Below are 13,056 nucleotides of genomic sequence, written 5' to 3'. Positions count from 1 at the left end.
GGCCATGGCCCACTTCTGCCAGAAATTACCAATTATGGTATAGAGAAGAAGTATTGAACATGCTTATCCACGAGGTATGCTCACACATGTTCCAATAGTGCCATCGATTACCCAAATAAATAACCCAAATGGCGGTGCAACATACGAACATATAATTATATTGCATGCGATATCTACTCGTATACAAAGATATGCACGTAGCTCTAATTGTCCGTTTAGTGTCACTGACAGTTGAGCTTTTTCGAGCTGCTAGAAATTCCAACAAAGTCATTGTGCGTTCGGCCACCTCCGCTGGTAATCATTAACCTAATTTGGCATTCCAGGCGTCAGCTCCAGAGCAACCACAGCGAGCTTAAATTCATAGCAAAAGCAAAATAAATTACGAAAAACAGAAATCAAAATTAATAAATCAAGTCATTACCTGAGTGCACACCCACACAGCGGCAGCTATTTCGGGTTATTTCGTGTATTTACGAAGTGTGTAATAAATACCTATTTAACAATTCTGGTTGGGTCTTAATGTGGCTTTAACTAACCGTTATACATGCAAAATTAGTTGGATGAGTTAATCCCACATATTTGGATTCATCGACGAATTGCTGAAATCACGGCTGAATTATAGCGATTTGTCTTTATTACTAAGTTATGGACTGACGCATCATTCGACTCACGCATGCAATCATTCAATTTGCTTTGCGCAACTCCTGCTTTGATATACGAGTACAGTGATGATTTCGCGGTAGCCGTTCGGGACGCTACAGAGATTCCAAACTCTTTCAGATGTGGTTGAGCAAGTAAAATTTTGGTTTGCAAAGTGATCCTAACACTAAACACTTCTAAGTGCGCCTTCGTGTTAATGTGCAAGAACAAAAGCATTTGGTGGAAATTCGCCACCAGCCTCGGCTTTCTCAGTGTCTCCGGTTACACAATCCACTGAACCGTTGCTTGCTCGTAATTCACTGACTTTGTTGTTGCAGTACATACTTGTAGAAATTTGGAAACTGGTTTAGGCCACAATTTCGCAAGATTTGTTTACACATTTTTGAAACTCACTCATGTACCAAAAGTGTAGGTTGCTTTACATAGTATTTAGAAGGTTTCTAGTAACAGCGTGTGAAGAAATTCCAAGGTTATGTTGCACATCATACGAAATCGGATATGTTATATTGATATTTCATGCGCCTTTCTGTATATGTGTGCGTATTTTGGTGCATGATAGGTGTCGACTAATAACGGTTTTTTGTTTAAAAATATTTGTCTTACTGACTAGCACAAATTCAAATTATTGGTTCGCTTCATTTGATGAACAGATATTTTTTTGTTGTTATTAGTTAACAAGGATATTAGGCAGCTTCATAAAATCAACAAACTTCTTAAATAAAAGATGTGTTTGATTTGACGTGGAACTTCTAGGCTCTCATCCCTACTAGGAAAACAATAAGTATGTCTATAGAACATAAAATATCAACTCGCATGCAACTATTGTGTGCAGTAAATCACTAGTTGCACCCTGTATATGTATGTGCGCTTTTGGGGGTTTGCTAGTGGACGCATTATTAATGGAGCTCCCGCTGGCGGCTTATAAATGTCAATGTTTTATGGCACCTATTCGTGGCAATAGCATCCGTTCCCACTGATAAAAATATAATTTATCACGAGACATTAATTTATAATACAGTTATCACAATATATTGCTTAAAAGCATGAAATTATGGTATAGCGACGGGCACGAGGGTTTCACTGGGCCCACAATTTACTGCAGGGAATGAAATTAAAATGGAAAATGTGTCATTCGTAGTCAAACTTATCCACATTTGTAGCGCAAATAAATATTGCAACAACAAATAAATTTATAATTTTTGGAAAATAGTTTTTAGAAGACACAATAAAGGTTGTACGATTTGAAAAATGGATTTAGATAATAATTGATTTGAATCAAACTAGTCTTAGAAAATAGAAAGTTTGAAACATTTGTTTCAAAAGGGTGATCGCTGTAGGCCATTTCCAACAAATTATTTTAGTTTTCTACTTCGGATTCGTGAATTACTATGTAAAGTTCCTACCGTTCGAATCTATGACGAGTAACATTAGCGTTTAACTCGAGGATCAACTTTACGGCATAGATACCTTCTTAAAGAACCATACATAATCCAGAAACTATAATTTCTATTGCAAAATATTTTTTCAATTCATTCATTTGCCCATTGAATGAGGCTGGTTTGGAGCTACGCTCATAACCTCAGAGTTTCGAGTTTTTTGTCCAATAAATAAGGTACCCATACGGTACACGCGGCGTCCAACAAGCAATCGACTTTTTAAGAAACTTTTTCATGGTAAACAAGCGACCGAAAGCTTTGGCATTCACCATTGCCAAGCCACCATATGAATAGGCAAACACTTTGGCTGCCAACATTTTCCACTTGAAAGTTCCATAATTCAGTAAAATTGATTTTTATTTCATCAAAATACTTCACAAAGCTGTGTGTGTTTCCATAGAAGAAAAATTCAATATTAGTGAAGTCGGGTGTCCTCATACCAAAGAGACAATTGCAAATACAAAAGAGTGAAGATAGTCTGGCACCAATACAACCAACAATGTCTGAAGGAAGTGAGTGCTCGGATGAGCAACCGCCGAAAGCTCAGGCCAGTAAAACTGCGTAAGTTCTAAATACATACATACATACTTACATCTGTAATTGTAGCGATAAACAAATGGATCATATTTTGATGTGGTCCTTAAAGCTGAATCCAGACAAATCTCCAAACTGAAACTCTGGCTATTTTAGTAAATTTATTTAGAACCCCAGTTTGTAATGGAAACTGCAAACGAGCAACGATGCAAAAGACCTAATAAATAAGGGAATAGCGATGAGAATTGATTGCTTAACAGCGTCGTAAACAAGAAACAAAAGGGCGCCTGTGTTTATGTATATGACACCGTTATTTACGCTTCATGTTAAGTGCCTCGCCATGCAAAACGAGTGCAAACGACTCCATGGCGGCAATCAGCAAATTTTCACTTACCCCGAAAGCTATAAAGCTGCGACAGTATGCGTGACAGCTTTGACCAACAAACTTGACATACTAAAGCTTTCAATAAATTCTAAATTTTCACATCCACTTTATCATTGTTTGATTGTTGTGGCTGCCACTCGTGTCATAAATGGGAATATATACACTCGAGGTCGATGAAATGATGTAAATATATAGACTCTCAAGATTTAATGGTAATGGACAATGAACTTGGTAGCATACTCATTTGTAAACTACTACTATATGTCACAACTAACTATATATTCACAAATTTTGTCGCCCTTTTGACTTCGGACCCTTAACGCGTGACATTTCCAACAGGGCAATGCATAACAAAAGTCGGAGCAAACAGTTCAGAAAAAAATGCATCAGTCTACGTACATATTTACTTACGCTTTCAAAATTTGCAGTGAAATCGAGAGTTGTCGTACGCATGCCACCTGCCGCTGCGTCGTCGCTCAGTCACTCAGAACGGTAGCTCAACTAGCGTTAGCCAAACTCGAAAGCCTGTGTATACAGACATATATGTGTGTGCGTACCCCAAGGCAGCCCACCTTGACCCATTATTTCCAGTTGTTGCTATTTCAGTCTAATCGAGGCGACGTGTGTTTGTTGTCGATTGCAAAATGCCGACTGAGCTTTGCGGCCGAATCCAGCTAATATTATTCCAATGCATCGATTTCATTGTTTATCTGACGCCAACGGCTACGTAGGAGTCTACGTACAGACTTATGATCCTATATATGTACATGCATACTATATACCATATATACATACATACGTGCATGCCAGACGTCTGTCGGCCTACCAGTCAGTCTGTGCTGTGTTCTCGCAGTTATTTCGCTCTTTATTGCTTTCGTTACGAAAATTGCAAAAACTTGTTCCGTTTGAATTTGTGGCACTTGTCGCGTCCGTGGTGCAATGCGGCATTTGGCGTTAGATTGGCAGCCACACACTCACACACTGATACATGCATTACAACAATAAATATGTTCGTATAGCGCTCTGCTACCTTTTCGCAATGCATTTAATTGCGTCTAGCGGCTATTTTCGGAATTCGCAAATAATTCATGTCGATTACGCTAATTTATGGTGTGACTGAGCTAGCTCTTCTGGGCCTTTTTCTTTGTACTAGTCTGATTGTGAATGTTTGCCAGGAAGAGTCACTGAGGCAGGTTATTTGCTCAGCGGGCATCCAGTCCATTTAGAACCCACCCGTGTGGCCTACAAGGAGAATAGAAGCCAATATAACTTATTCTGACTTCTTTTCAGCTATGAGGCGTTTGCCTCAAACCTCCTACCCTTTCACACAATTTATTAGCGCCTATACCTAATAATTTTCTTTAAATCGACTCACTCCTATTACTTTCCGGACAAACCCCCCTGTATTTTTGAAATGTTTATATGTGGGAGTTGTGTTATTCTCTCCACTCGTAAGCTACTGGGGCAACACTCGCCGGTCTCTTCGTCTCTTCGTCTCTTCTTCTTTGTGCGCATTGTACGCTCGAGAGCTTGTTCAGTGAACTGCGGAATTTGCGGCATTCGAATGGCCAAAACGATCGTGCGGTGCGGGTAAATGGTCGAAGTTTGTGGATATGTGAACGCAAGTGACTTAAACAGTTATGTCCATATGTATTTACTAATTTGTGAGTTGAGTTTTTAAAGCCCACAATAAGCAACTAATTACAATTCATAATTCGTGAGAGACATATTTTAATGCGCTATAAAACGCTTACTAAGTATTTTTAATCACAGTTAAGCTTTACCTAAATTAGTACACAATTGTTTCATTTTCGATATTTGGCAGCTAAATTTCACCCGTTTTGGAGCCTTTGCTTGAAACGGCCCGCCAATGAACGATCAAAAATGTAGGGTTGCCAGCTACATTAAATATATCTTAAATTTTCATCGCTCCTCTCCTCTTCTGTGTTCCAACTTTGCACTAACTACTTTTCACTGTTTCATTATTAGTTTCCTTGTTGTTGTTTGTTGTTTAACAAAATATTAACTTTTCAGCAGGAGCATGAATATCAATTAGTGCGGCTTATAAATGCAGCTACAAAGTGTGTTTGTACCACCAGTGCTAAAATATATATAAATATGTAGACACCACTGCAGATGTACCGTTTGTACGTGTATGTGCGTGGGGAAGAGAGCACCAGCTTTCATAATTATGCAAATCGTTTATCCGCAAACACAGAACTTTGTGTTTAGTTTCAAAACTTTTCACTTTCGACTCAAATGCGTGCACATGTACACTCACCGCACCGCAACGTATGTACGAATGTGTGCTAATCGCTCGAAAACAAGCACTTACGTTTTATTCCACCGGCGTCCCTGCTTCCGCACCGTGCTATCTGCCAGCGAGCTGCCATTTTGTTTGAGTTGCATGCACCTTGAAATGAATTTCCCTCGCTGGAAACTCCTCGCCGATCCGGCGTGAAATGTTGACGCTCGCACACATACACCTTCACTCAATCTGGCTCGTCTGCTCGCAGCGCTATTAATGCCACCTGGTCTACGTCTGTAAGCCGCAGCAAGATCCGTAAGTTGCCGCCTCACCGACTGCTGCTGCGCCGACTGCCGGTTGAGGCTAAACGCTCGCGCTTACTCAAATCAGGCGAATCGGAAAAAGTTTTTCAATTAAATTCATTAATATGCAATGATTAAGTGGTTGCCGCTGCGTGCGTCTCTATCGAGGAGCTTAGTTTTGGTAGCGCGGTTACTGTTGTTGTTGGTATATGAATGTATGGCTTTGGCATGCCTTGCTGTTTGTATTTGCCGTGCAGTCATTCGGTTGCTGGCGCTGAAGGCATTGATGATGACTTTGCCACCTTCGTTTCGGCCACCAAATCGCCCAGTAAACAACGCCAACGAATGTGGGTGGTCCATTAGATATGCATAAGCGAACAACATACTACTGTGGGCAATATATAGTAAGACTTTTTAGTTTGAATTTTTGGCACGAGCAAGTGTTTTTGATTGGTACAAATTACTCAAAGAGGGTCGAAAATATAATAAAGCAATTGGTGCTTGAGAATCGACGATGTGAAATAATGTTTTCCGACTACCAGGAAGTCATCAAACGTATTTTTATTGGCGATGAGTCCTGGATCTATGCTTACAACCCAGAAACAGGCGATCAATTGGCCGAATATCGTGGCAAAGGTGAGCCGAACCCGGAAAAACCACGTCAAAGCAGGTCAAACATCAAGGTTATGATAACAGTATTTTTCAATTATCGAGGTGTGGTTCACTCTGAATTCCTTCCGACTAGCCAAACCGTCAAAAAGGAATACTGTTTAAGTGTTAAGCGTCGTTTGCGCGAAGCTATTCGTAAGAAGAGGTCGGAATTATGGGCCGACAATCTTATGGAAGTGTGTAAGGAACTGATATTAGAAATGGACATGGTCTCGGTTAAATTAACAGTCCGAACGCATTTCTCTGAAGAACTTACTAACATCGTAATCCTCGCTCGAAAGCGCTGGTGGATTTCTTAATTACATGAATGCCGTTACTCAATCTCAGTTTGTGTGCTGGAAAGCAGAAATATTTAAGCTCACCTCCTAAATGAAGCCTCTTCAATTTGTGATTTGACAACGAATTAGTTTGTAATTAGCAAAAGTTCTCAAAACTTTTAAATCAAAATAACGCGATTTGTGGCATGTCTTCGGATGCTGTCGTTGATTGGCACAATAATACTTCGCACTCGTGCACTCACACCCCAATGTATGTACGGTATAAACACATTCTGTGAAACTCATTATAATGATGTTGTAGTTTTTGTTGTTATAGTTATGGACATTAATTTGGCGTTGCTACAGCTGCCGGCAATTTCACTGGAGTGCCGAGTGATTTAGTTAAAAGTTAATTTGAATTTGCGGTGAAAATAATAACGGACTACACCCATCACTCGTAACGTTACTCATACGCATTGCCTTTGCTCCCCGAACACCAACACGAACATACCTTTTCAGAACGACTGATTCTAATTTACGATTATATTTATTGTTTGCAAGTCCCTTAGGTGTTCAGTTGAGCGTTTGTCTTCCCATTTATTCGGCAAAGTTTTCAAATAAAATTCGCTCTTGAGTTATTTACATAGCGCTAATAGTCATAGACGATTTGTTTACCTTTCGGCCCATATCACTCATTCTCCGCTCATATCGTTGTATGCCGACTGGTGATTGTGATGGTGAGACGTCCAAATAACTCACGCCTGGCATTAATTTAGTTTTATTTGCGAGACGCAACTGGGCATCTTTCAATCAATCTCAGTTGCCATTAACTCTTTATGGCCGAATCTGAGGCGGTAAGCTATTGTACGCGATAGATGTCGAAACTTTTGTTCAAGAGCCCCGCGTAATGACCGTTGACTTCTTGCCTGTGATATATGAGGAAATGCGACGATGGCGAGCCATTTCAAAAATATTGCATTGTCTAGAAAGACAGTGGCAAATATTTATATAATCAGTATCAGCCTTTTCTATTAGAGCATTCTTTCGTCCTTTCAGGCCAAACATGGAACTCCACCTGAGTCTTGCGCCTTAATGTGGCTCGTTTAAGGCTTAGATTCGTCTATATAGTGTTTATAGGTTTATAGGAATACTTATATACTACTATCATACGGACTTAAGAAATTCCCGAGTTTCACATCGCAAATAACATATAGTATACATGAACCTAACTGTTGTTTTCCAGGAAACCGTTTAATTGAACCTGAAATGTGTTTATATTGCAAATTTAACGCTTTTAACTTGAAAATATTTGTCTCCATTGCTTTGAAGTCATTCTTAAATTTCATGTTGTCTTGTACGTAGGCACGAGTATTCGAATGTTTCGGCAAGATGAGCCGCAAAATCACCCATACGTGAGTATTTTCGTGTTCCCTCGACATCTGCATGACATATGAGCTCTTGTTGTGAACCGTAAATGCCGTAATTGCCACGATATTACCGCATAGAGAATACAACAAAAGGAGTGAAAGAATGTTTGTTGTGCAGTTAGAAGTCATATTGCAAATCTAAATGAGCCATACAAATTATTGCACGAGCGGATTGTCGAGCTCCGTTGACTTCGTTGTCTTCGTTGCCTATCCAATGGTACCTAGTAAGAAAAACCACCCAATCTGCACAAATATTTGGGTAATATTTCGTGACTCAACAACATCAAAAGCAATAATGTGCAATTGGATGAACTTATTGGCCCTGGAGAATTTGCTAACACCATTAGTGATTAGACACATTGAACTGTAAAAAGGGACACCTTAGGAAGCTTCAACAGTTGCAACCATTAATGGCTGTCATAAAGACTGCTTCCACCCATTTTTCTCTTTCTGTATGTTGGTTTTTCCTACTGGGCCGCCACTTAGGTGCCCAGCGACACCAAGCAACTTATTTATTGACAAGTGGCACTCATGATACCCATTACACGGCAAGTGGCACTCGCACTTTAGGTAGCACCGACGCGTCTCAAATCCAGACAGACGTCGCCTAATGTTTCACCTGAACAACAATAATAACAACAACGAAATAATAATTGTTTGCAACAATTTATGTTGTAATCTGAAGCTGCAAATGCAAAGTCGCTGTTGCAGTTGTTGTTGGCGCATAACACAAATAACATACGACGGCATAACAATGCAAACGAAGGTGTTGACAGCCACGGCCAGGTATTATGTTTTAATTCTCCTCGATGTTCGTGCAATTTCAGCTCAGCTTTTTTTTTTGTCGGCTCATTTGCTCTGCTTCAGTTTTGGCTCGAAATTTCAATCAGTCACGTACGATTCTATACCGTTAGGCGTGAGTAGTGAGCTATGTGCATTTGCGCCGACTTTGGATCGCACTGCCGAAAGCAACCGAAATCGTATGTGTATGTGAGGGTGTGTGGGATATAACTATAAACGTTCGCACAAGTCTATAAAGTGGAATGAATATTTTACGAAATTTCCATATTTTTTTGCTATTAAGCGCAGCAACGTTTATCGGCTTAATTAGTGCGACGCTGGCAATTCGCCCAATTTCGAGGAAAAAATGTTTTTCACGATTGCATTTTGGCGCCGTCACTTTTCGCCGAATTTAATTTCTTTAAACACGATGCACTTATATATGAGTTCGTAACATTGGATTTTGTGATCGCTTTCAAAAGTCTTGCTCTATGAAAATCGTGTATATGAACACGTGTTTGTATAAAGCTCGCTAATACCTTTGACTCCATATATCGTGGTAGTGTACCAGGTTGCAAAAAATTCACCAAATAGGTATTTAAATTAATATTGTAACCCCCAAAAACTTAAAAAACCAAAAATAAAAGTTTCCTTAATTCTTGTTGCAAAATTAGAAATAAAATCTGAAAATCAAATTTTGAAAATTTTCTTAATAAAAAAATTCGCAACGCTGCTGGTATATACATATATACGATAGACGTGTGCGTTAGTGCTTATCGCGCAAGTTATAACCAACAACAAACGATCCTATTGCTATTGCTTTTGGAGAGACTCCGAAAAGTAATTAGATGTGCAAATTATTAAAGAAATTATAGAATTAAAATGATTTTTAGAACATGTTATAGCTACTCCTTGATTGTTATAAGTGATTCGGGCCGCCTCAAAACGCTCCCTCTCATGTAAAGATGACATTTGTAACGCCAACACCAAGTGTTTCTTTGTCTTTCGATTCCAGGAAAAATTTAAGTATACATATTTGAAACTTGCTAAGCTGATATTATACAGCAATAAGCGAAGATAGCAAGAGGGCCGAGGTAGACACTTCGAAGTACATACATATATATAATATATATAGGCATACATGCATACAAACATCTGCATATACAGACGTAGTTTCAGGCAACTGTTGTTATAGTGTTAAGTCAAAAGTGGCGATAAAAAGCTAAATATTTCCATACTCCGCATTCAATAAATATTCACGAACAACAACCCCAACCCCCACCAAATACCTGCAAAATAGAACTCCTCGAAAGCAAGTGCTTTTGACGTATAACGGAAATATATCAACAAAAATTGCATACAAATTCAAATGCAAACAACACTGTGTTCTATTGTTGTTGGGGCACCCTATCGGCCACACAACCGAAGCGAGTAAGCGAAGCGAGAAGAGTGCACGGCTGCGAATGGTATTGTTAATTGTTGTTGTTACTATTATGTGCATTTCGATGATGTCGGTGTATGTGTGTGTCATGTATCCATGTGTGACTGATTGTGCATGTGTGTAGGTGTGTATGTGAGCACGCACTCATGTTTTGTTACGAACGAAATAGTTTGACACATTTGCCAGCGAAACGCCAATAATAACCCGAAGCACAATCACATTAAGCGCTTTTATCGCTTTGTTATCGTCGACACTACCAGATACCCTGCAAAATATGCGACAAGTCCGGGATGAGTGCGCGATTAGTCGCAATGTAGCGCGTGAATAATGGCATTTCTGGTATTTTTATGCATTAATTGTAGCCTTTTGTACTCGAAAGCCGGCAAAAAGAGTCTAATCGTATAACATACTTAGTACAAAAGGGTAAGTTCTTGCAAATGGTAACACGAAGAGAAATGTAAAAAAAAGATTTAACTAATCTTTCTTCAACTATATCCTAAAGATATATGTTGGAACTACAATATTTCTTTCAAAATTGTTCCTTATAGAGAGTCATTCGGGAGTACTCTCTTTAGAGATTACTCGCACAATCTATTGCACAGTACATACTTACATATATGTATGTGTTTAATATGTGCATGTGTTAAGATACGCGTAAGTGTGTGGAATTTGTCAAATGCAACGTTGGTTAGTCAGAATCCTTGCATGCAAGGCAAACCAATCGATCAGCTGTGCTGCCCACACTCGTAAGTAATATATGTATGTATATATATATATGTTTTTTTATACATGAAAGAGGGGGCGACAAAAGCCAAAGTTGACAGACATTTTGATTTACTTGGACAGGCAAGACAGACAGTTAGCCGGCCAATAAGTCAACTCAGAGACAGTAAGTGGGAAGTGCACTGCGTCACACTCGTGCTCATATGTGTGTTTAATAAGTATGTGTGCACAATAGTCCTAGCAGCCGCTTATGTGTGCAGAACATGGTCAAATTGCACTGTCCAAAGGCATATGCGGGCGGAATTATACAAACAGCTATTGAGCGATGTGGTGTCGTTATATGAATGCATGTGTTGGTTGTTGTCGAATACCCGCCCAAGCACTTAAGCGTACAAGGGGCAGTCTGCAGTGTATCTTTGTGAAATTTATTGGGCGCAGAGCACAATAGGTTGAGAGGTTCTCGGTTGCGGTAGAATAACACTTGTAATTTCGCCTCATAACTCCTAGTATCTGCCCTTGGATTCTCCAGGAGTATCTGCAACTGCTTTCCTGGGTTTCTCTTCCATTTGGTTATTTAGGACTGCAGTTTTTGACCTGATTGTTAACGACGGAGCTCCTTAAAGGAAAAACAAACTAAATTTATATATCTACTGAGTTTAGAGAAATCTGTAGAGATGTCTGCACAACCACTTCGATTTCAGACTGAAACATCACGGTATTTTTCACTTCAATTACCTTTGTCAGCACGCTTACCGCCTGTGAATTGCCTCTAAAGCTTCACTATTTCTCCCATTACTCATAATGACTAGTACAAACAGAATCAAATTAATTTCATCTCGTTTTCCCGCGCTCCAACTCAAGCTGCAGTTCCGCAAGCGAAAGCACGCAAGAGCAGATTGTTGTTAAGCACGTTCCAGCTCTCTTCCTGGCCGTACCCACCATAAGCACTAAATATATTATATGTAAAACTGTACGTTCTTGTTGTTGCCTTGTAGTAATTTGCTTTGGTGTCGATTGAGGAAGACGCTTCCGTTGGCGAACGCACAAGTGCGTTGATTGGGCAACAACAATGCGCGCTTTTGGTCATTGGCTGGCGGCGGCAGTTGGCACTTGTCCATGCTTGATAGTTGGACGTTCATACACAAACACACATGGGTAAATTTGTGGAATTGTTTGTTTGGACAGACAATAGCGCGCCACAAATGGAAGCGTGTCTGAGCACTCGCCGAGCCATTTATAAGAAATGGTCAACCAGTCTCGCTACGATTTAGCTCCAGATGCTGCTAAGTAGCGGACGAACGCCGACTACTTAAGTGACGTACTTACTTATAGTGCGCACGCAATCACTCCCACACACCCACACATACAGAGGCAAAAGCATGCATATGAATTAACAATTGAAATGATGTACATAATTGTGTGGGTGGTTACTTGTTCGAGCACCTACGAGTCGGATTTACACCGAAAGACAATTCTTCGAAGAGTCTTTAACATATGTACTTTGTCCCAGCTCTCGCTTCTGCATGCTAAAAAGACACTTACTAAATCTTGACAATTTTTTTCTTTTAGAGCGGAAAACATGTCGACCGATTCTAAGCAGCGAATTCAGGTGCCCGAGGCGTTGAGAGAGGTGCTCTTGGAGTTTTCCATAGCGTATCTGCTGGAACAGCCCGGAGATGTGGTCGATTATGCAGTACAGTATTTCAATAAATTGCAGTCCAATCGCCAGGCAGCTGCAAATTTCTATCGTCCAGATTCTCCAGAGAGCAGCATCATATCACAGGAAGAAGGTAAGCACCATACAATAGTTTACAAAATCTAAGAAGAAGAAAATTAATAGATCAAAAATGCAATCACAGGGCGGAAGTCGATACGGGGAATATATATTGAAAGATTTAAAGTAAGATTCTTCTTAAATGTGGAGCGCGGCTTAAAGTAATATGCATCAAATTTGAGCTACTTTAACACGAGTCCGGCTTCACAATGTTTAATTGCGTCTGCGTTTATTCGGAACTAACGGTATTTTATGTTTTCATTCACACTGGTTCCTTTGCGAACTTCTCTCCTCAAAATTCAATAATACGGACCTATCTACTGGTCGCTTGTTTGCAGATTAGAGAATACATTTTCGTTAGAACTCAGTGTTCGTTTTACTACTCTCATTCCTCACTCATTTAGAAGATAAAACCTAGCA

General features: G+C 39.7%; 1 protein-coding gene across 1 annotated transcript; it reads left to right on the top strand.

Moving 5' to 3' along the window:
- Positions 1-1,817: 1,817 nt before the first annotated feature.
- Positions 1,818-12,652, top strand: LOC125777438 (cAMP-dependent protein kinase type II regulatory subunit; the record flags this gene model as incomplete). Its single annotated transcript, XM_049452337.1, is given in 2 exon segments — positions 1,818-2,657; positions 12,432-12,652. Coding segments are annotated over 2 exon segments (283 nt in total), but the record flags the coding sequence as incomplete, so codon positions are not given.
- Between the last annotated feature and the right edge of the window lie 404 nt (positions 12,653-13,056).

Source organism: Bactrocera dorsalis, chromosome 3, assembly GCF_023373825.1.
Source record: "Bactrocera dorsalis isolate Fly_Bdor chromosome 3, ASM2337382v1, whole genome shotgun sequence".
Taxonomy (NCBI): Eukaryota; Metazoa; Arthropoda; class Insecta; order Diptera; family Tephritidae; genus Bactrocera; species Bactrocera dorsalis.
This window is presented reverse-complemented; position numbering and strand designations above follow the sequence as displayed.